The following is a 24,956-nucleotide window of genomic DNA, read 5'->3' as shown; positions in this document are numbered from 1 at the left end:
GTGGGCGCTCTCGGACTCTGGGCCATTAAATCTGTGACCATGTCATTAGGTACTTTACATTTTATTTTTTGTCATGATTGAGAAGATCTTTGTTGTAATTTTAGTGCCTTGGCCACTTCAGTTGGGTACATACATTCTTGATGTATATAGTGATAGGGATAGTAAGCATTATATTATCTATGTTATTTGATCACATTATTGACAGATATTGGTGTATATTGGATTGTATATGCTTTTCCTTGTATACTGTCTTATTTTTTGTTACTTACATTGTGTGCCCATGAGTCTGGTCTTGTCTCATTTGTCCTATGACTTATTTCCATCTGCCCTGATGTGATATGTGTTCCTACATCTCCCTAGTCACGACCTATTCCCATAACCGTCCTCTCTGTTCTGCTAATGACCTTAGACTTGCTTCTTCTGTTATCCGAACATCCCACCCAATCTGAGACTTTTCTCACGCCGCATTGGTGTTCTGAAATGCTTTACCCAGGACAATGAGATTACTACCAAACTACGGCAACTTCAAACATGTCCTAAAATCACCTCTGTTTAGATACGTTTATGACCTGATCACATTGTTCTATACCTACTAAGCTATCATTTCTTAGCCTAAGCTATCCTCTATCCTCAGAAGCTGATCCCTCCATTTAGAAGTTACTCTGTACTCCATGGACTTAGTACCTGTATATTCACAGATACTATTTGGTAATGGACTCATTCAGCTTGTTATATGACCTTATTTATTAACCCTTCCGAACATCCACCATAATTGTATAGCAGATGTCAGATACTTAAATATTATGACCCATCAGGATCTTTATTATATAGAAAAGTCCTAGTGCATCTGCCTGTATTTAGTGCCTCCACAGATCGCATCCATTAAGGCCCTTGGTGCCTTGATGAAAGCTAACCAAGGCGCCATTTTCCCCAAGGCGCTCTGTAATTTAAAAAAAAAATAAACAAATAATGAAATACATGTAATAATGTTATGGGGTTTGGTGGAGAGTCAAAAATTTAATTTAAAAAATGCCTGCTATGGGAAGGGGCTAAAAGATGGCTGGACCATGGTAACAAACCGGCTCCCTTACCGCTTAAGTCTGTCCATTTCCCCATTGATTGTAAGTATTCGCAAGCACAGTCCTATTGTTTGACACATTAATTCTTTGTCACATTATAATGTCAAATACTGTCTGTTCAGTACCCTCTTTTATATAGTGCAGCGGAACATGTTGATGCTATATAAAAGTTATTTATTTTCCCCTTACTTATGTCAAGGATTGCATTTGGGACCTACTAAAAAATATATCAGGTTCACCACCCCAAGGTCAAAGGCTAGATGGGAAAATGTAATTTCACAGAGTAAACATATTCTGTAAGTATTAAAATATGTCTCTATAAAGAAGTGTAAATTAGCAAATGCTGCCATAAAATAGGAATAAATGTGTTACCTGCATGTAGTCTTATACTCGTATAACCTTATGTGCTGGGTTTTTGTAGATTTCCTCATTGCACAGTCTCAGCTGTAATAGTCTCCGTAGACTGACTACTTGGATCACTTGCATCTGTGCAAACTTTAGGCTTCAATGTTAGCAGTTTCTACATCAGGTGTCCGCAACAATTAGCTCTCCAGCTGCTGTGAAAGTACAACTCCCAACATGCTCCAGTCACTTCCATGGGAGTTCCAATAACAGATGAGCAAGTATGCATGCTGGGAGTTGTAGTTTTACAATACAAATAGTTGGAGTGGCAAAGGTGGTCTACCCCTGTTCCATGATCCTGCCCCAAGCAAATTTGTAGAAAATCCAGAAGAGAACACAGGGTTAATCATCCCTGAATATGTTTCATCTAAAATTGCCCATGCACAAGAGATGCTTAGCTGTAGATCGCTGGCACATCCGGTTTATTTTAGGTCAGTAGCATTTACTATTAACTATATAACCACCAGAAACATTAGATTCCAAGCAAATTTCATCAGGTTTAGCTGAATCTGCTAAAGGTCTGCATCTTATGTGAATGGCCATCTTTGGCCTAGTTGTAGAATAGACAGGGTGAAGTTTAGAAAAGAGGACAGATCTTCATAATCTTCAGACAGGATACAGGGGAAAGAGCTTGGCTGATCTCCTGGGATACGCACAACATTTTATCTTCATATATTTATCAGTTTTAATTGCCATATAAGACAAAATGGGACTAGAGATGAGCAAATGGTATTCGAAACTCTAGTCTCAAATACCTTGCTCCGATAGGAATGAATGGAAGCGCCTGAACACCAAGGGGTTAAGCGCCGGCTGCTTCCATTCATTCCTATGGAGCGAGGTATTCGAAACTAGAGTTTCGAATACTATTTGCTCATCTCTAAATGGGACCAAAGTAATGGATGAGGTGCAGGAGTAGTTTACAGACTTTGGTTCAGATAAACTAAAACTGTAATAAAGCAAATGTGTCTTACATGTCCAAAGCAACCAGTCACAGCACAGCTTTCATTTTGTATTCTGCACCGGTAAATGAAAGCTGTGCTACGATTGGTTGCAATGGGGCGCAGAGACAGTTTTACTTTTAAACCATTGAGTAAATCCAGTGATAAATTTTACACCATTAATGTCTAATAAAAAAAAAAAAGTGAAACCTGAGAGCAGATGAGAACGGTTTACTTACAAATTCACCCATATCTTTATTGTTATAAAAAGGTGGCAAAAGAAAATGCTCATCAGCATGAACAGCAAATGGTAAAAGCTTAACAAAAAATATATATATATATGGACTATATAGAACTGACATAGTACCGTTTGTCATTTTGTTTTAATAATGAATATAATAAATTATAGCAAACATTAACTGTAGCGGTGCACACCGTAATCCCAATGTCGTCATAATCAAAATGTAAGAATAAATTATTAGAATATCATTTTCGAAGTTACAAATCCACAGAAAGCACGCTCAACATCCTATCATAAATAATGTATTTATTGCATATGGCTATTAAGACAGCATCCAAGATCAATACAGACTACATACAATGCACTACCCTATTTTTGTTTGTTGTCTCCAGCAGCATCAAATCATTTATCATTAATTTATAGGAATTTCACATATATATATATATATATATATATATATATATATATATATATTTTTTTAGTACTGTACATCGGAAGACACTGCAAGATAAGTTAAGTCTCTTGTCATATCATGATTGAAATATTTAACGTCTTGATATTCAGAAACAATATGTACCCAGTAGAGAAAGAATAAAATACTGTTTGATAACTTTTAAGTTTACAATAGCAAAATATTTTAAATTTAAGGGACACTGGGCAAGAACATACAAAGATTTAAATATACATTATGGTGTTTCTGCAAAACCTGTACATTTTGGTTGCATTCTGTAAACTAAACTTCAGAGTTCTATATTGCATATGCCTTATGCAGAGCAGAGTTGAACCCGATTTAAGCCTCTTTTGCCCAACTATTCTAGTAAATCAATCTTCGAGACATTTCGACGCGTTTTCAGTATAAATGAAATATTGACGTCAGCAGGTAACAATGATCAGTGCCGTTATGGTCTGTACGTAGCAAATATTCATTCTAATTCATTTGGAGTTAGGCCAAAATAGTTTAGAAAGTTTAACATCTTTACATTATATTTATATAGAAAACTACACTATACATAATCAGGCCAATATCTTGTACATGATTTTAAGAAGCACTACCTTCCTCTTCCAACAAGAATCAAACTATAAAAAGGAGCAATAGAAAAAAGATATGAATTTACATTCACTTTTGTCTGGCAATACAATCCTTGTTAGTAAGACTTTTGTTGAGCAAGTAGGAAGACATGAAGCTTTTCCACTGAATCATTATGTAGGCAAAATCCATTGTTCAAAGCCAAGCAAATGATTTTGTCCATTAATTGTTGCCCGCCACCGTCAGCCTTGATATCCCAGATTGTTTGCATGTTAGAAAAAAAAAAATCATATAATCACAGACATTCAGCAAGATTGTGACATTAAAGATTGGGAGGAAACTTCTTGCAATAAAAATGGGCACGCTCTTTATTTGTACCAGATAAAAACAAGCTATGGCCTCTTTCGTTAAAGATTTGTCATAAAATTTTTATCTAAAAATAGGCTGTAAAATATTGATATTTGAGAATGCAGCACTTTGCGAGACATGTAATGTTGCAAACAGTGCATTTTCCAGTATACCGAAAACCAACAAAAAGTGCATGTGCTGCTTTGTGATAATGCAAATAGTCACATCTCAAACAGGGACTCTGTGGCCTCCACAAGACATTACTGCAGTGTTTTGTTCAACCAGGAAGAACCATGCCGAGTGGCCAGGCTGATCATTTCAGTGTTGTAACAGCGCATTACTTAGGATAAAACACTCCACAATGTAAAACATATGGAAATTTTTGGTTAAGAGCAATGCAGCTAGGTGTACGCCTGTATGTGTGTATGTATTCTTACAATCAATATTGAAAATCAATGTAGCATACACTAAAAAGTACCTAAAAGGTGAGGAAGTTATTAGGACATGACAATAGTAGGTGGCAGCGCCTAAAATCTCTGGTTGCTTGAGCCTCACAACCTATGTATCACCATTAAAAGAAATCCCCATTTTTCACTGGCTACTATTATTGTACATATAGTAATCTGCTAGACTAGAGAAAGTGAACTTCTAAGGAACCATTTAGTACATGCAGCTGTTAGCATATCAGGAAAATATGTCCATTAGTAATATTTTTGGTCCACTTTCGAAACGTGAACAGCATGTGTGCACCAAAACATCTCTTCTTTTTAAAAAGTTCCCTAGTCACTTGTCGCCACGGTATGTCCATTTCCCAAGTAAACTGTGCAGCCAATCATTTTGATCCATAAAGCAATGTAGTGTAAATTTATCATATAATAATGCTGAACAACGTCTTCAGAATCTTCATTGCACAACCAAAGTTTTAAAAAATCCTCTTAATTTATTATTTTTATTTGTTTTCTGAGGTAGGGCAACTGGTACTCTTCATTTCCAATAAGTCTGATGTTACTGCCATGTCCCAGTCTACTGAATAATAAATAAGGAAGTTTGATGAAGGCCTCGTCATTCATTGTGGACTTTAAAGTACATGGTTAGTCTTCGTGTCATCCATGTGAAAAATAATGCCATTCAGTTACAAAGAAGCAGGTTTGTGTCATGGTAGCTTTCTGAAGCATGTCCACCACTTGTGTACCTGAGCGGAAATGATTCAAACCGCAGGAGCGGAAGGAGTGAGACTTTAGCAGCATTTGGTCACAATGTAGGCCCGCAGAACTTCTGTAGTGTGGTGAGGTTTTCAGCTCACGCCTTCAATCTGAAATAAAAGGCAGGAATAGTTAGTCGCTTTTCAGGCTTAGTAGGTACATTTAATAAATAAACTTTAGTATATGGTCAGTGCAGTATACATATAAATAAGGACAGCTTCCTTGCCACCGACTGGTTAATCACAAGGGCCTGTAGTGGAAACAAATTCCTGTGAGATCTGGTAAGGCGACCATACAGCTCTGGAAACTGTTAGGGTAAGTTCATACAGGGGTTTTTTGGTCAGGATTTTGAGGCCGTATCCGCCTCAAAATCCTGACCAAAAAGACGTCTCCAATTGAAATCAGCTCCCAGAAAAAGAAGCGACATGCTCATTCTTTCAGGCGGATTCGCCTCCCTCTCGACTAGGCCCATTCATTTGGGCCTAATCCGGAGCGGAGTGCGTGACTGGATGCCGGTGCACTGCACCGGCATCCAGTCGTAGCTACCCGTATTTTGGTCCAGAACCTGAGGCGGAGTTCTGGACCAAAAAAACCCATGTGAACTTGCCTTTAAAAGAATACTCATTTGGCCAAGTTATCTCTCTAACCCCTCTACACACATGCACCTTGGAGTCAGTGGAGCGTGCATGTGTTTTCAATGAGAAGAGGGGAATAAGTCGCTGTAAGTCAGCTCTGGTTCTCTCACTTAAAATAAAAAAAGTTTAAAAAAAAAAACACCAAAAAAAACAACAAATAATTGTTCATGTAGAAATCCAACACCTCCAGTCCTTTTGTTGTCCCTCCCCTAAACATCTGCCACTGGGGAGGGGGAAAGAGTCAGTGAAACGGAAAACGCAGTAGATGGTCAAGTGACCCTGCTAAGAACAAGTGAATTCACCCAATATTAATCTAATGTATATGGATACAACTATAAAAAGTACACTAACCTACAGTATGTAAAAAAACATCCTAAAACTATTTCCGACATAAAATAATCAACAAAAATGAAGCTAAAAATTTATGGGAAATGGTTTTCCTCCAAAAAAGCTTCTCTTCAGTGCAAATGCAAAAAGGAACATGTTGCAGTGGTTTATTCTAAAGTCAAGTAAGCATGTAAATTACACTTCACTAGAACGGCTGAAAATATTTGTTTCCCTAAAGTGCTTTCCAGAAGTGTTTGTGAATTATTCACCTGCGATCAGGTTACAGCACGCAACGCGGTGGCATGTCTCACCTGAACCTGCTAATCCACTAAGAAATCACACTCACTGTGCCGTCTATGAGACACGAACAATACTAGAAATGCAAAGGAAACAAGATCCAAACATTCATATAGAAACCCATTACAAAATATCCAAAGCACCCTTAACTATTTAAAGGCCAGGTTAGTGTAAACGACAGAATAAAACCACTATAAGGTATCACTAGTGGGCATAATAAAAACATCCCAGTGTTACTAGTCATTGCCCTAACCTGCATGCAGAGGACAACAGCAGAAGAAGCTGAAGGGGTTAAGGTATTTCCTACTGTCCTCCTGATCAGACACAGGTTAACAGCTGCCTGATGCTTTTACTGTTACCCATCTGTCCCACAAAAGGAAAATAGGGAAATCCGTGTTTCCTGTCCGAATTCTGCATTGACAGATACAGTTTGCCAAAGGAGTTGCTCAAAGTTTGTCTATTTGCTCAGCTATACACAAGAGTTAGATGCTATATATCACTTGGAGTTACAATGAATGTGATGTTGATTTATCATGTCCTTGGTCAACAATACATTAATATTTGCATCAGATCCATCTCTGATGACGTGGGAACATCTCGAGCCTCATGGCTTGGAACAGTCAATGACTATCACCTTCACTCTGTGTACAGAAGGAGATTCCGTCAGACAAAGGCAAACTATGGAAAATAAAGCCACTATGCAAACACGGCTTTAATACGTCTTTATCGAGTCACTCGGTTTTAATGACGAAAGCAAAAACACACTTCAAGGAGAACTTTCTAAGTAATGGGCTTTACTAGTACAGTAGCCTTCACTGAACGGAGTGGTTTAGGACATTGTCAAACTTCCAGATGTCCTTGCATGCACCTAACCAACAAACTAGAACCGCCCAAGACTTTTTGGAGATCTTTTTTTTTTTTGCTCAGGAAAGTCTTTCCCAGAAATCCAATGCTGAAAAAAAGTGCGTTGCTTTTTTTTTTTTTTTTTTTTTTGAAAGAAATGACCCATGTCTGTATTTTCAACAAATCTATGTATATGAGGACTGGGAGAGCGTATGAAAGGAAGGCTGTCCTAGGCTGCGGCAGCGTCCCAGCCCATCACTGAGGGTTTAGCAATTAGCCTCTGGTTAGATTACTATGCAAACACAATCTCAGTTTGACAGTCTAGCTTTGTGTCAGCCCCAGGGCTCTCAATGAAGACACACATCACCAGAAGCCAGCAAAACATCTATTTTTCATAAGAGCAGGGAAAAATGCTAATAGCTTTCCATTCAAAGGAAAACATTTAAGCTTGTTTGGTTCTCGCATTGGTGTTTATGTTCATGTCAACCTGGAGCTAAATGCATGTCTAAGTTCTTAAAAAAAAAATAAAAAAATTTGGAGATTTACTGATGCAAATATTTGTGGAGGAGGCTACGAAAAGGCTGCTCCAATCTGGTAAGCAATGCTCAAAAGGTCTAGTTCCAGAAACTTCACTCTGCTGAAATATCCGTTTTAGGTGGCGTTCATACTTGCACTGCTGCTCCGCTCGTCATGATTCCGCCGGAGTCCGTATGCGGCTTCGCTACCGTGAAACCGCTTTTTTTGCACAGACACAAAGTCCTGCATGTCCGACTGAGTCTGTGCAGAAAAAGCGGTTTCACGGCAGAGAGGCTGCATATGGACACCAGCGGTTTGCTTTAAAAACCAATTGAAATTAATGAGTTTTTAAACTGACCATATGCAAGCCCTCTCCAAGTGATTTTTCTGCAATTTCGGCAGAGTCAGGGCGAGCGGAAGTCTGAATACCTCCTTAGTAAATACCTGTATTTCTAACTATTCTTTATCGTCTTATCTTACAGCTTGGTGTTGTGCCGTTCAAGAATAAATTGAGAATTGGGCGTTACCATTGCTTTGTCAAAGGTGCTTGTCCACAGTCTGGCACTGGTACCTCTGATTAAACAGTATTACAGGGACATACAACTGGTAACACCTAGTTGTCAGTTCAAAAATTTGTAGGAGGGTCAATAGAGAAATGGGTACAATCTAGTCTCAAAGACATACACAAGGAACTGTGACAAAGTGAATGAAGACGCCCGAAAAAAAAACCAAGCAAACAGAATACACAAAATCCATGCAGTGGTTGTAAGAAGTTGGATTTAAACCCAGGTTCCCAGCACTACCAGACAAGGGCCCGCTGAGCCACCATGCATACCTATAAGCCATTGAGTAACTCAGCCTCAATGTAAACTGCACAACGCTTCATTTTCCTTATAGATCTACTGCAGTGGAATTAAAATACTTGCTGCCAGGTTTCTTCGCAGACCACAGCTGATCACTACATGTCTCAGCAGCCACAAGATGTTATGTCTCTAGTAAAAAGACAACATCCAAAGGGAACAGCCACTTAAACCCATGTTTGACAGGAGTAGTAGCTTATGCTAAATGTACCAGAAGGACAACTTTCAGCGACATTATTGAATATTTATAGTTTTTCATGTTATACTCTTAATGCGACTCATAGCAGACACCAGACTACTAAAAAACTGGAGTTTTATTTTAAAAAAATAAATAAAAAAATAACTAAACAGGTGCCCTGTAACATCTACGTATGTAGGAATGAATGAATGCGTGCTATTATGGTAGAGTGCTCCTTGTAGGCTTCTGGCACAAACACAACATGGCTCATGAGAAGTTCAAACGACAGCTTGGAGTTTGCTCAGCAAATATGTGCAGAATGGGATGTGAAACTTATCCTGCAGTAACCTCGATCTTACGTGTCACTCAGCCTACAGACTTCAGCTCCATATGTAATAGTCTACAACTAATGGCGAAATATGTTCAGCATTTAGGGCCCGTACCATCTATGAGAGTTCGGCCAGTAAATTCTATCAACCCCTACTGAGAGTACTATGCAGAGTTTGTCACAAGTGTGTGACTTTGGGAAGTCATATTACATGGGCCTTATTTGTGTCTTGTGAGTTACAGTGAACTTTCCCTGCAGATACTGGTATCAGCCAGTTCAGCATTACACTAATGCCACCATCTCTGACCCTTTCCATTAAACCAAGCTGCTCAACAATGCCTAATCCATGCGTCATATAATCCGACTTAATACTGTACAAACTCTGGGTGAAGTTTCAACTTTTTTTTTTAAATTTAGCAAGAACATCTTGGCCTATTTCAAGGAACCCATAGCGCTACCTTGTCTAAACTAGAACCTTAAGTAACATGAGAGTGCACCTCCAGTCTGGAGGTTATTTTTAGCTAATCTCAAGTAACTGTACCGATATAACAAAAAAAAAAAAAAAAGGCATGGAATCCCAAATTATACCTACCAATCTGAACCAATTTTTAAAGTACATTTTTTCATCCTTTTTTTTTTCTCTCTCTCTTTCAAGGTAATGTGTACAGACTTTCAGACAATACACAACTAAAATATACAAAAATATAAATATACAGTGTGTGTATAAATGTATATAATATATATATATATATATATATATATATATATATATATATATATATATATATATATATATATACATATATACACACACACACACATACTTGTGCATTTAGTGTTTTTATGTTACATAAAGGAAACCCAAAACGGTTTCCTCCAGCAAGTGCGTGCAATGTCGACCTGGTGAAATGATGAATTCCAGCTTGTTTTTCTGAACCCTTTGAACCTGCTCCACAAGATTACACATTCCAGTCTGCAAGCAGTTTACTACAAATATTCTGCAACTGTACTTTGACCGGCCTTAAAGTGTGCACCATAGTCGGGACAAGAGGGTGAAGGCTGGATTGCTTTCTTTGAATTTTCCGAATGTCGATTAGAAAGGATCATGGTACACAAAGTAAAGATAGTATCTAAATATATTATATAGATATATATATGCAATCTAGTTATAGGACTTGCTTGAAATCAACTGTCAGAAAACAAAATACATTCCACTAATTTTCAACATTTGTTTTCTCTATCTTCCCCTTTTTATTAGTCGTGAATCTTTGTCTAAATAATCCACCGTCACGCGTCTTATCCAGCAAAATCAGTTGACATGCACACTCAATGTGGTCGTAAGCCGTGGACAGGCCTCTGGCACCCTCTTCATGGCTGACACTTGTGCAGGCTTCCTATACTTCATGACAAAACACATTCTCCCCACTGTGCTCAAAGTCTACTGATACCAGACACATCCGCAGATCACAAAAACTAATCCCAGTTGCTCTTCATTCATGCAAATCACAAGTGAGGCCGCCATTTTTGCTCACACTCACATAACACGTTCAACCTTGCGCAGCAATGACTGGGGAGACAGCAAACTTGTGTGGAAAGCGCGGACATGAGAAGGAGCCAACAGAAATGTTACTATTCTACATACAGATAATTTGACTCTCATATATACCTACACACACACAAGACTGAATGAAATGTACCCATAAATAATATTTCACATGGTTGCAGAAAATTCCCCGGGGTCCTTCACTGCCAAATGAAAGTGACAGTCCTGAGCTTGGATCAAGCCCTGCACTGTCCTGTAATCTCACTTGCATTGTCATTATTGTCTGTGGAAAGAAGAAATCTCTTCCTCTATTTTGTCGTAGGCCTGGGAGGCAGATGGCATGCAATCATTAGCCTATTGTCAGCAGCAGCGCTGGGGTAGATTACTAGTGTGACTTGCTTGTCATGGCAGGTGCATGGCCCTGAGGCTGCCATCTGCTGAGGAAGGAAGTGTTCTCCTGCAAGATATGGATGGGGCCAATGTAAACAATAACACTAACCCTCCGCTGATTGGAAGAAATTCTAAGATGGAAGATCCTCCTCCATAAATAATGTAGAGGTGGTGCGAGGCAATCACAGGAGGCGCAATGGAGGTTTTACCATTACACCTCACATGGATTGTTCTCTATTCATGCAGGCAGCAAGGCAGACAAGTAATAAGAAAAATGGAAAATAATCCAATAATCGATAAGAAAACCAAATACTGGATGTCAATGCAGTTCTGATAAGTCTGATATACACAGCATCATGGTGGAGTTCAACACGGATTTCTGAAGCTTTATCGTCAAAGGACATTGTTATAATCAATATTAGTGGCCTTTGCTGAACCAAAGCCAATGTACAGAAACATATTATATATAATATACAATAGAATTTCCTTTTTGCTTAATTATATAGTGCCATCATATTCTGCAGCGCTTTACATATAAATGTCAGTCACTGTCCCACAAAGGGCTCACAATATACAATATCTACATTTCCTATCAGTAAGTCTTAGGACATACAAATGTAAAGGGCTCAAGCATATGTAATGTTCTTTTCTCACAAGGGACTCTCAGACACCTTTCATACAATGAGGGTGTATATAGCGTCTCATAGTCCTAAATATTACATTGCATTATAGTCTACAGACAGGAAGCAGTGTGGGCGTGATAGCATTGTAAAACTATATCAAACTCATTCACTTCTCTTCCTACTTGATGAAGCCAAAAATACTGACCCCTGACCTGCAGTCCTCACATCTGCTCATGCATAATGACATGCACTGAGAACAAGTACCTTTACACTCCCAATAAAACAGATTAGCTCACTTCATTCAGACATGCAGTGACCTTGAATACAATTTTGGCAGTGTGCACATGCTGAGCTTCAGCACAGTCTAATCCTGAACTCACAGGCAAAGCCCGGGGTCTTTTAAGGGCAGCATCCTTCCTCGCCTTCATTGCAGCTATTTTTAATGATCAAGGACTACATTATGAGGGGTTTTTATTCAGATATAAAGGATGTGGATACTGCATTGGGTGCTATACAGCTCATAAACACCCCAGCCAGTAAAAAGAAACACCATATGCCATGGGTTGTTTTTTTTTTTTGCTGTTTTAGCAGTCACCTTCCAAATGTCATATGACCTTCCTTATACATCCTGTACCCTTGCCATGCCCAATTCATTTGCAGTTAGTCTCATCTGACCTTGCTTATGATGTGTTACAACTAGCACTACATATACTGTATATGTTACACCATGGAATCGAGTATGGATAATAAGCCTTAGCAAACACTAAGCTGTAGATTACATCTGTCAGAGACGCTGCTGCCAAGGAGAAGTCAACTTGTGTCTCAAGGAGTGTCATTACATATCACTAAGTAGATGAATAGGTAGCAACATATATATCAAACAAGCTAGCCCTATCCAGGAGTGTGGGCAACTCATTGTCTATGCTAGCAGACTAATGGCTGTGCTATTGCTGGTTATATTGCTGCTTTCTCGCTGCTCTTTGAAGTCTTTTTTATTATACATCACCTCTCTTTGAAACAGTCTTCAAGTTAGTACCCGCCTGCATTCCTCACAAGCTAGTTTGGAGCATCTGTCAAACGCTAGAAGAAAGTTATGAATCATAAATTCCAATTTCAAGTTCTCATGGTTGGGAAAATAGCTCGGCAGCATTAGTGGCTATATACAGCTTTGCTTTTTCACAAACTTAAACAGCCAAAAACATCCAAAAAAAAAGAAAAACAAAAAACAAAACTTAAGCACCCTTGTGTTCTATAAGATTGGATCAGACCATTACACGTTAAATTCAGTATTTAACGCCATGTCAAAAGGACGGAAGACAGAATTTCTGTGCAGAAGTCCTCTGATGGCCTATTGACGGTGACTTCTTGTATACAATATATGTAACGTGCACGTCGCTGTTTATACTCGAGTGCGTGAACGTCAGCTTGTCCTGATATCTTCAAAGTAATCGGAGGCAATCCTCAAGCTAAGCACTTCCTATGCCTTAAGCAACAATTGTTCTAGGTTGAATGTAGAACAAACACTCTATTCACAATATCCTGACACTATTTATCCTAAACGCTGCTATGTGACTGTATTTACCCAGAAACACTAAGCTTTTTAACCCTCACGAGAATCATATTTACAGTAGCAAAATACAGAATGGCTTCATCTTCTCATCTTTTCCCCAGTTCAGTTTTTAGATCAGTCAGAAACACCCAATATATAGCAACCACTTCTAAACCCCTGCAAAACCAAGAGATCAGGAATTTTAGGCCTAAAATGTATGTATTAGTATATAAACTATTCCCCATGAAACGGATACGCCGCATATATGAACATACCCTACTCCTGGCTTGTACAAGTTTACGTTCTACAATAGGCCATGCTCACATCTGAGTTGGAAGCTCCACTGTAGTCAATGGAGTCTAATCCAGCAATTCCATTAGTTTTTTGCCATTTTTGCTTGTATAGAGGAGCAGAACTTTGAAAAGATTTAGTAAAGATGTCAGTACACCCTTCGCTAAACAAAAATAGTAAAAGAATCACCTAAAAGGTGAAATAGAGAAAAAAAAAAGCTTATGTAATAAATAGTGTTGTCTATGCTTGGCTGCAGAAATGTTAGGAAAAAAAGAAAAGGCTCTTGCTTTTTGTGGTCATTGATGTATGCCAGTTACGCAGATGTTCCTACAAATGTGCAACCAATTTTCTAAGCCTCTTGCTGAACCAGACAGTGATGGCAACCTCCCAGACAAGCTCTAGGAATTACCATATTAAGCCAATCTATTATTTATCATCTGAAACAATGTTGCCAGAGTTAAACAAAAATGTACACTGTATCACTGAGGACGTCCATTGTAAAACCAGGGAATAATACGGTGGAAAGAGAAGATCTTTGTGCAGTGCTAGCTGAAGCGCTCACACACCAGACTCATCCTGCTGTGACAGGACAGTACAAGCCAGACCAGAATGGTTAGCATGACTGCGGCATAGGACATCCCTCAGTCACATGTCAGCCATGTTTCACAACACAAAACACAATCTGAGGCTTGTCAGGCTTTATTCCCGTGACCATTCCTCCTCAGAGTAAAGAACACCTCTAAAATTTCTGGAATAAATAAAACACTACTACCAAAAAGGACACCAAAGTGTTGACTAACAAACAAAAGACAAGTCTTTCTTTGCATTTTATCATCCCCTACTATAGCACTGGTTGTCAAATATAAAAATGTATAACACTAAACAGAAATGGGAGATTGTTTTTACCCATTGCCCTGGAGTTTTTTTTTTACATTTCTTAAGTGCATTATGGACAAGTAACAGAACAAATAAATCATATAAAGTGTAATTGTTTGTATTGGAGGAACCCAAGACTGCAAGTTCTGTGCCCAACCATCTAGCTGCACTAGTCAGGTAAAATTCAGTAAAAGTCACCAGAAACAAAAAGCACTGAAAGCAAACTAGGCAACAAATAAAAACAAATTATATTCTTATACTCTGAACAATATTCCATATATAAATACACTTAGATATATCAAAGTATAATGTGAATACAGACCAATAGTTGGGGAAGGCTCTGGTTGTATTGGTCTAAATGTTATAGTATATGTAAGCTGGTATGTATATAAATGACAGGGCCTTCTGTTAGGTCTGGATTATATGTATGTGCATTTATTAGTGTCTTATTACCTCGATTGACCAAGAATATTATGGTTTCATAGTTTACATCCTATTTTGGGGTATTGCATGGATTTAATGTGAAATATATAATCCAACCATGTATTTTGGAATATTAAATATTAAACAAAATCCACATGTAAGGGCCCCACACATAAACGGTCTGTCTAGCTCCATCAGGCCCATTTATTGCCAATGTCAGGAGTCCAGGCCTTATGCATTTCCTTCAATGTGCCCAGCAGACAACCACAGGCATTTATTTTGGATCTTGCGCTTCAAAAATGAATCAGTTGAGCTACGTTCACACCCCCTGATGCGTTTTGGGGAAAACTGGTTCCTAGAGTGATGAAGGGATTTAAAAAAAAAAAAAAAAAATGTGATGAAAAAAAAAAGCATGTAGAAACTGGTGGCAGGTTCTATAGGATGCTAGGCTTTGGTGCAATACAAAGCAGTGTGTACCACCATATAGTACACATTTAGATAAGGCCAGTTTCAAGCATTTAGTCTGACTCGTTTCATTTCCACTTTATAACAGATTTTTGTTTCTGCCTGTGACTGGGCTGGCACATTATATATCATTAATAGACAATCTGGACCAGACAGAAAGGTAAAAATATGTCCAGCTCATATTACACTCTCAATCAATTTCTTATATGTTACAAGTCATTTGTCTCCAGTATAGACGATGTCACATGTAGAAAGTGTGGTCTTGTCTCATTCTCTTGTGTATACAATATGCCTCCACCACAATGAGGGGGACATACTAACATCCCCAAATCCAGAGTACTTGCAGAGCAGCCTGAGCCCAAGCTTCTCCTAGTCCCATAGATGTGACATGGCCAGGTCTAAAGAATGCACTGCTTAGATTTCAGCTCAATAGAAGGTTCTATATAAGGGCATGTTACTGTTCTGTCAAGATCCCAATCTCAGTCACAGTGTCTAGAGGCAAATGATCAGGGATTATGTGGCCGAGCACAAAATATTAAAGGGAAAGATCCCTTATAATAGGCTAACACAAACAATGAGCCAAGGTCATTAAGCGGAGGTTTCTTGGACAATTTTAATGAGATTTCAGGGTGTTAGCCTGTCGCTCACATAATACATAATGCATCTCAGCAGTAACAAAACAATCTTCTACTAAATCATGTTGAGGTTAGGAGTCTCCTTTTACACTTTAGTGTTCCCCATCTGTTAGTAAGCAAAGTAAAGGCACAGTAATATGCTAAATTTCTAAGGATCTCTTCCTTGGATTCTGGATCCTACTGACTTGTATTGGGCCTGTCAGTACATTCCCATTTTGCCAAACATTAATAGTTCTGCTGACTGCACTTTCTGAGAAAATGCAACACAAGAGTAGCAATAGAGCTTTAAGGTAGGATCACAACTGCATGGAGGGAAACTGAAGCCAGAATGGTTTTCCATGGTGTCCAGAAAGGAAAAAACGCTAGATGCAATGTTTTTCTGGCCGGCTACAGATACCAGACCAATGTACAAAAAGGTCATTGGTTGTTTCTGGCCCAGTTGTGGGAACCCAGTTTTACAGGGACTTGAATGCTGGTATATATGGCTATTAAAGGGTTTATTGGTAGGGACTTTGCAGGACTGCCCAAAATTTAACATCCAGTACCTTGTCAGCAGAGACAAACCCTGAATTCTGATAATACCGCTCAGGATACAAGAGATCAGAAGAGGATTATGGGAAAGTGGCCAAAATGAAATTTGTGAAAATATTATATATTTTATAGCAGCCTGTAAGGTGAAGTTTTACTTTTCATTTTGGACCTCTACAATTGTTCGTAGATAAAAAGATTTGTAAAAAGGTTTACTTTTAATCCCCCCACCCTTTGTATTTCCACTAATAATATGGTTTTACTGAATTCCTTGAATTAATTAATATTGTAAAATAACCTGAACCATAGTGAACTATATCCACAAGAATTGCATTACTGGGATAGGATCTGTCCATTCTGCGCTCTTGCCATGTGCTTACACTTCTAAACAAATCAGTTTACGCTCAGCTAATAAGGATTATTCATGCCTGGGAAGGGCTTTAGGCCACAAGCTACAGCATATAGACTCACGTACCAAGCTCAAACTGATGACTGAGCATTTGCCTTTTGATTGCCATTTTTTAGAATCAGATTGAGAGCATAAAACGCTGCATTTTCTCAATGTATGGCAGAAATTCCAGCCTTTTTTAAACCATGGTGAACCCTTACCAAAAAATACCCCCCGGGAAACCTCTATAATTGTCGCAATAACTGTGAGCTCCATCTTGTAAAGCAATACATATAGCTGGCATAGGCTATTGCTTTATGAGTGGTAGTTGTCCAACCTCTGGACCCCTCACCAATGCTGAGAATCCAGGTGTCTTCTAAGCTATTCCTGCAAAGCAGCACCCACTACTCTGCTGTGCAGTTGGCCCAATTTAGTTAGATCATGGCCAGGGAAAAGAGAAAAAATAAATAGAAATGAAAGGGGGCACAGTACTAAAGCAGAAATGTGGCACTTGCATTTTCAAGATCAGAGAGGGTTAAGAATTAGACCCCCACCGGTCATAAGTGAATGGTATATCCTAGCAATAAGCCATCATTTTATTACATGGGGATAACCCTTTAAAAACGTGAGCAGCCCTTATGAGATTTCAATGAGTCCTGCTTGGAAAATATTGATATAGTGAAAGCTGAAAATAGAGATGCTATTAGACACTAAGAAGATAATAAGACAGATCATACAATGAAATATCAAGTGTAAATAGAATTGGCATTTGGTAATATTGGAACTTGATCCATTACAATACTACATATCCAAAATACATAGAAAGACTAAAGCAATTTCAGCTAGTGCTGAGAATACTAACATGCCAAGGCTGTTGGCACTAGTGGGTTGAATCCAACCACAGCTTTGAGCTCTAGTGAAGGATGAATGAGAAGAGTACAGCACAGTCTGGTGCCTGGATTCAGAGGAGGGGGGGAAGTTTAAGGTAAACAAGTAGGGGGAAGGGTAGAATTACTGTACAAAGAGGTAAAGCAGAGGCTGTCAAGAAATCTCTTCAATTATAAAATGTAGAATTCCTATAAGGCGTTATGGAATTACTACAGAAACCGCTGCCCTACAAGAATCTGATTTTCTGCATATTTAGCACCTTTCATTTAGGTGGAATTTCTTAATATTTCTCATTATATGCTATGCAGGCTTGCGACCGAGATCCTTTATTTACTACGCGGGCAGACCACTAGCAGGTCCCCTTGGAGAAGAAAAAAAAACAAAAAACACGACTAGTACGCAATTCACAAGAGTCTTTTACAAAGCAAAACAATAATGAACCCCTCCCCGTTCAATGCTAATCTCTGACAAGCCGCTCTTCAATGGTGGAGCAGGGAAAGCGGTGACACTGACAAGCAAAGAGCGGCAGAAAGAAGACATTCAGAAATGGTCACAATAAACAATATGCGAATTACAATGTAACTGTAGACGGCAGACTAAGGAGTCATTCACACTTTCCCCTCCATAAGTCTACACTATCTGCAGTCAGAGTGGAAATATTCCGCTTATTTAACCTTTCCCTTACAAAAGAGGATTACATGGCACTTCCGGAGCTTATACTCTTGCTTTATGAAACCGGTTTCAGACACATGAATTTCATCTTGTGTAACATACATTCATTGAGAGAAAAGAACTTCCCAGTGACAACGTCCCAGCCCTTTATCCAAGTCATCTCTTACAAGGATACTGTTTACATGGCAATTGAAATCATTATGTGCCAAAAAACTAAATGTGCTCCTTTTTAGTACAACCAGTCATGTGATATGGATGAACACATTCTCCATTCACATTTAAAGAGGGAGAATGGGGTAGGAGAACTTGTAGAACTCCATAGAGCCTCGAAAACAAGCCAAGCTCTGTGTCAGGGGCTATGTTTTGGGGTAATGCATTGGAAGAACAGTGCTGACAGAGATGGCTGACCTCTTGGTTCCCATGTCACTGACAGGCAGAATAGAGAGAATGGTCTATGTACCATCTGGATAGAGGTTAAACGACATCAAAGCCTTGAGGTCTCCGTAAACACAGCCATGGATGCTTTTTAGGTTTTGAATCAAAACTGAAAGAATTAAAGGCAAGTATATATTGGGGAGAAGAAGTATTTAGCTGCACCCCATGGACAGCTTAGCTCCATTCTAAATAATAAGTAGCACTGGCTATGGGATAACTAAATGACCAGACCACACTCTCAAATATGGTCAACCAGCATTACTGACAGATAAAGGGGTTGCCAGTCAGGAAAAACAATATAGCCATCTGCTCCCTACATGGACAAGTGACCACTGCAGTCGCTGCAGCAATAGTGACCAGTGATTGGCTGCAGCGTTCTTATGGGGCAGGAAGTGAAGACTAGCGGGGGAGCTGGGAATCAATTGGACAGTGGGGGATGACTGCTTTTGCTATTTCTGTCCTAGTGGACAACCCCTTTAAAACAAACTGCATTAAATACTGCTGTTTAATTCAGGTCCTACAAGAGATGGTATCACTTCAAGCTGTACTGTCCTATGGTACGGAGGAATCAATGCACTCAATAAGTAGCTCACAGCTGTCACACTATGCACGGCATCTTGACCATTTCATTAGTAAACAGAAGAGTATTCACATTATGTTATGTACTGTATATAGACAGTTCTTCACCCTACAGAGTTACTATAACATATTACAAATAGTCATTCAAAAAAACGTAATGCCTCACCTCTGACAGTGGTGGCACCCTTCATCCTATGTCCAAGGAAATCTATGCTTGGATAAGACCCCATGTCCATACTGGCAAGTCCAAGAGCAGGTAAGTGTCCCCTAGAAGAGGCTTGTGTTAGCAGCAATAGGTTTCGCTCTTCGGGCGACAACTCAATGGCAATATAGTTCAGTCCATTCTGAAATCCAGCTGAGGTTTCCCTGCACATGGGACTACCACATTCAACAGCCTCTAATGTCTCTCCAGGTCTAAGGGACACATTCTCCACAGAAGCTGAACTGTGTCTCTTCGGACTATGTGCAAAGGAAGGGGATACAGGAGTTACTTGAGTAGTAGATGAGAAAGTCTCAGAACTGTGGCGACGGCGGCCACCTTGTGAGTCTGCCCGAATAACCTTTGCACCTTTGTTGGGATCTGGGGGAGGACTATGTAGATTAAAGCCCCCATTCATCTGGTCCATGAGCAGAGTAAGGCGTTGCACACCAGAAATGGTACTGTCTATAGGTAATGCTTGAGTATCAGTTGAAGACACAGGAGATGATTGTGGTGGAGACTTCCTTGGACTCATTTCTGTATAGTCTGAATTTGGACACAAGTTTGATGATGAGGCTTTTGACTTTGGCGATAAAGGACCAAAATCCAAATTCATGTAGTCTGAAATTGGAGATTGTTGAGGTTCAGATCCAGATGATGAAGATGATGGACTTCCAGCAGCAGATTGAGGTGTAGAGTCTGAAAGGGCAGGTGGAGGAGGCAAAGGCAGAGTATCTTGGGATCTTGCCTCTCCAAAGTATATATGAATATATTCCCCTTCAGGTGGACTAGGTGGTTCCGGAGGATGCTCACTCATACTGGGAAGTGTGCGCAATGCAAGTCGGGAAGGTCGAGAGATGGCTCGACTATGTGGAGAAGACGAAGCAGGGGACCTCATCATTACATATGGCTCTGCATCGGCAGGGCTATTTGTCTGAGATGGCATTGTGTGATGTTGACAGCAACAATTATTTTTAGGCTGCATGAAGAAATAATCAGGAGGAGTAAATGAGAGTGACTCTGCAGGTGACAGCCGATGGTGCACAGGTACTGGCCGTGCTTTTGGACCACACCACATAGGCATATAACCATCTGGTGAATCCTCCTGAGAACCTGCAGAGGACTCAGTGCAGAAACGTGGATGTAGGATTTGCTGAGGTTCTGACACACTAGCTGGGCTCATGGGAACATAATCTGTGGAAGAAGAAACAGTAGCTGCCCTGTGATTCATTGGCATATACCCATCATCCTCATGACGCCCAATCTCCACATCTGCATAGTCCTCTGGATAGGGGTGGCATGGTTTAGGAGATGAAGACAATAGACCAGGACTTCCCTTATATGTGGCACGCATCAGAGTAGACTCATCAAGGGAAGCAGAGGAAAGCTGAGGAGTTGTTACTTTCTGTCTTCCTGGGGTGGTTAAGGAGTAGGTTCTTTTTCGGGAACACTTTTCCAGAGCTGAGCATTCTAATCGCCGAGACAGACATGCACAGCTACCTGGAAACGGTTTATCCATGGACATGTAACCATTAATATCCCCTGTGTGGGGTGGAGTACCTGAAACAGAATCTGGAGTTCCGCTTCTGCAACTTAAATATGCACGTGCCACATCTCCTGGACTAGAACTATATTCATCCAAAGACATGAAACCTGTGTCAATAGGTGACCCAGATGCTGAGGCATTGCAACTAGAAGATCTTGGGGGGATAACAGGGTCAGATGCAGACCCATGACCACTGCTTCCAGAAGATAAGCTAATCGGGCTTGCAGCTGATGGTGGAGACCGTGGAACTGGCATTGACATGGACCGGCTATGTTGAAGGGGTCCTGGTGCTGGAAAAAGTTTCCCATTACGACCACCCAAGCTCAATGTATGGGAACGGCTTAGTGGCGCTCGGAGAATACTAGGACTTAATGGACTACTTACAACTGTCTTATTACTTAAGTTATCTCCTTCACTAGCAGTGCGGAGTCTGGAAGATTGGTTGATGGGTACGCTAGAAGAAGCGGGAGGAAAATCTGTACGGGTCTTTCTGGCCAATCCAGTTTGGCTCGGAGGCAACTGAGTATGATGCCGTCTGCCTGGGACCGTTATAGGGTTAGAGCTAGAAGACTGGCTTTTACTACGAGGCCTAAATTCTGCCAACTCCTTCATGGCCTTCATAGCTTCTAAAATAGTCTCATGAATGCTCTGGGCAACCACATTGTCATCAACTTGCATCCAGATCTCTCCTGGTCCAGTGGAAGCAGAACGGCCAACTTCAACAAAAAAGTAGTTGTCCGAGTGACCACATCGTCGAATATTCATCAACTGAAGAGTCACTGAGGGCGTTTCACTATTCAGGCGCACAAAACTGATGCTTCTTGCAGACAAGCAAAGTCTATGCACCCCAATCAGACTTTTAATCTGGCCCAAGCCTCTGGGCTTCAAGTTTACTTGCCAAATCTCTCTGTAAGCTGCATTGGCTGGTGTTATCAGTCCATAGTTTGGGTCCTCGCTCAGTGTTAGGTGGCTGCTGCAGTTTGTACTGCAGCTGGCAGTTCCAGAGCAGCAGCATCCCCCACTACCTGCACAGCCGTTTCTGTCTCTCTCTCCTCTGCCAGTGCCAAGCAGCTCTGTGAGAGCCCGATACCAGCTTTCCTGCTCCTGCTCATTCTCTGCTGCCACTGCAAAATATTCATCCCGAGTGTAAAGGGCAATCAGGTACTTGTTTTTAGCATCTGCCCTTTTATTAATATTAAGGCAGCTGTCCAGAGAGATAACCCTTTTGGCTGCTGCAGACTTGCTCCTCCACTTCTTCTCGCTCTCATAGTATTCAAGCCTGGCAGCAGGGCACCCCTCTCCAGGTTCCTTGAGCACAAAAAAGCGCTTGTGGCCATGCTTCTGCTTGCGTAGATAGCCACACTTTTTTACACTGCTGCTGTTGTTGTTGTTGTTGTGGTTGAGATTCGAGCCAGCAGCAGGGAGAACTGACTGTCCTGGAGTGGGAGGGCTGGCCATCCTCTCCGCACTTCTCAGCCGCTGCTGTGCTTCAGTACAGTCGCAGGGATGATGACAGATAATATATTTGTAGTTTTCCACCTGCTCTACCTTGACCTTCAACAAGAATAAAAAAGAAGACTTGAGTAAAGGCATAGTAAATAGAGGAGGTTACTTGTAATTGCCTTTACAATATATATTATTAATAATAATAGTGTGACGTAGATACGTGCAGAACATGCGGATACTCTTACTATTTGCAGATCCTACATATACATGTTTGTGTACATCTATTTATAGAGTCTATATACACAGAACTATTCATCATGCTACATCCTAGACAGGACGGTGCATCACTACTGCAGAAAATAGGGGGATCTCTGAATGAAGCCATAGTAATGATATGTAGACGTGTACACGAGACAAGTGGCAGACCTTACGGCGCTTCTCAAGGAGAATCCTGGTCCCTGTGACTATCTGTGCATGTGTGTGTGTAATATATATACATATAAAGCCATTCTCCCCATCTATAGATACACATATAGACTTGCTATGTGTCTGTGCCTATGTACAGCTCATGGCGAGGACAGTACATGGCTACAGGCAGATCAGTGCTGCAGTAAACAAGTGAATAGAGCCATAGTAATGCTAGATACACAAGACAAGCAGCAGACCTTACCGCGCTCCTCAAGGAGAGTCCTCAGCTCCTTAAGAACATGTTTGCCTCAGACGCTGCAGCGGTGACACGGGAATAAACAAGCATCAGTCGTCCTGTCAGGGGCAGCCATGCTCCTCAGCTCCGGCTGCCGGCCATGGGCTCGCTGTGCTGGGCTCGCTCGCTGTGTAAATAGCGCATCTCATCCACTGACTGAAGTAGAGAAGCAAAACAACATGTGACGTACCAAGTTACCGACAGTGAAAACACACACTCACACACAGGCGAGGGGCGGGGGAGGAGGGGCTCAAGGACCTTTCGTGATGTCACGACCATGTGATCATTAGCATGTGTGGGCGGGGCCAGGCTGCCGCTGCTGCTGGACATTTATTATGCGTTCTTCATTATTTTTTGCGTCATTACGTGACAGTGTTCTGACGAGCAGGTAGTGAGCTGTGCGATACCGCACGTGCATCGCAGGAGCTGTGTACACTACACATTGGTGCACGGTACCTGCACATGACAAACACAGCTCTGCAGTGTAAATGATGGACAGAGAGGCTGCGTGTGCGATGCGTAACACGTGTGTGCGAGGACTGCTAGTCTGACTGGGACTCGGTCGCACCGTGTAGTGACGCGACATTCAAGCCGCAACATTTGAGCCTAGCCAAAGAAGCAGTGTGTGAACAACCAGCAAGGCATGTGCGACTGGGACTCACTCGGAACATGTCAGCAGGTTGTTTTTTAAGCGTCTACTCTATGTCCTTATTCCCACCCTACTCCCATTCATGGCCTGCAGGTTTAGCTGAGAGGACCGCGGCTCCTCATACACAGCAGGGTAAATCCGAGCGAGCTGAAGCACCACAAGGGGCGGCTCAGGGTATGGGGGAGGGGCAGACGCGGCCACGCCCACTGTCTACCCCCACCTCACTAGCTGAGCTGTCAACTTCCAACGTAGGAAAATGAGTCGGGGTTCCTGGCGTGTGCCCCTTACTCATATCTACTGGTAGAAGTGACTCACACGAGGGGGAGAGCTCATAGTGTTGTGTCACTCGCTGCGTCGTGACCATGATGCAGACAGTGCTGAGGTGACTGCGTAGAATAGATGATCAGGTGCGACCCCCTCCTCAATACAGGGCTGGCTAGTGAGCGGGGGCTTTCCTTTAACCCTTGTGACGCCAGGCAGTGCTGCAGCCTGGCACTCTGCAGCTATGTCCCTGCTGACTGCTACGCTGCAGTGATTCATGTTTGTACTGCAAAGCAGCACTCTGGGCTGCAAGTGGTTAATGCTCAGTAGTAGGGCTGAAGATCCCCCTCCTCCTCCTCCCCCTCCTCATTAATCAGGGCTTGTTGTGGCAGAATACCACCCAGAGAGTAGAGGGGCTGCTGCAGTGCCTATATACTGGATGGAGCTGCAGTCCTGACCTATTCATATTCATGCAGCTCTGCAGTAAGCACATCTGCTGTAGGACCATGGGAAAGACGTTTAGCATTGCAGTCTGTAAACAAATGTACATGGGAGGCTCCCTACTTGTTTACCAGGATCAAAATGAGTCATGCTTCTCCCAGCAGACAGCTAGTACTACTAGCACATTGCATTGCTGGGAACACAC

The 24,956-nt window shown here is 41.0% G+C and overlaps 1 protein-coding gene across 1 annotated transcript; it reads right to left on the bottom strand.

Annotated features, from left to right (window-relative positions):
* Nucleotides 1-2,657: 2,657 nt before the first annotated feature.
* On the bottom strand, nucleotides 2,658-23,624 carry IRS2 (insulin receptor substrate 2). The gene is made up of 3 exons (XM_075265278.1): nucleotides 23,368-23,624; nucleotides 19,673-22,805; nucleotides 2,658-5,347 (listed from the first exon to the last, which is right to left on the bottom strand). The coding sequence occupies exons 2-3, from the start codon at nucleotides 22,707-22,709 to the stop codon at nucleotides 5,343-5,345; spliced, it is 3,042 nt and encodes a 1,013-aa protein (XP_075121379.1). The 5' UTR covers nucleotides 22,710-22,805; nucleotides 23,368-23,624; the 3' UTR covers nucleotides 2,658-5,342.
* Between the last annotated feature and the right edge of the window lie 1,332 nt (nucleotides 23,625-24,956).

The sequence above is a fragment of the Leptodactylus fuscus genome, chromosome 2, assembly GCF_031893055.1.
Source record: "Leptodactylus fuscus isolate aLepFus1 chromosome 2, aLepFus1.hap2, whole genome shotgun sequence".
Classification (NCBI taxonomy): Eukaryota; Metazoa; Chordata; class Amphibia; order Anura; family Leptodactylidae; genus Leptodactylus; species Leptodactylus fuscus.
The sequence above is the reverse complement of the archived record's forward strand: the minus strand, read 5'-3'. Positions and strand labels throughout refer to the sequence as shown.

Coding starts and splice junctions, on each gene's coding strand:
- IRS2 (XM_075265278.1), bottom strand. CDS start 22,709: ATGGCCAGCCCTCCCACTCCAGGACAGTCAGTTCTCCCTGCTGCTGGC.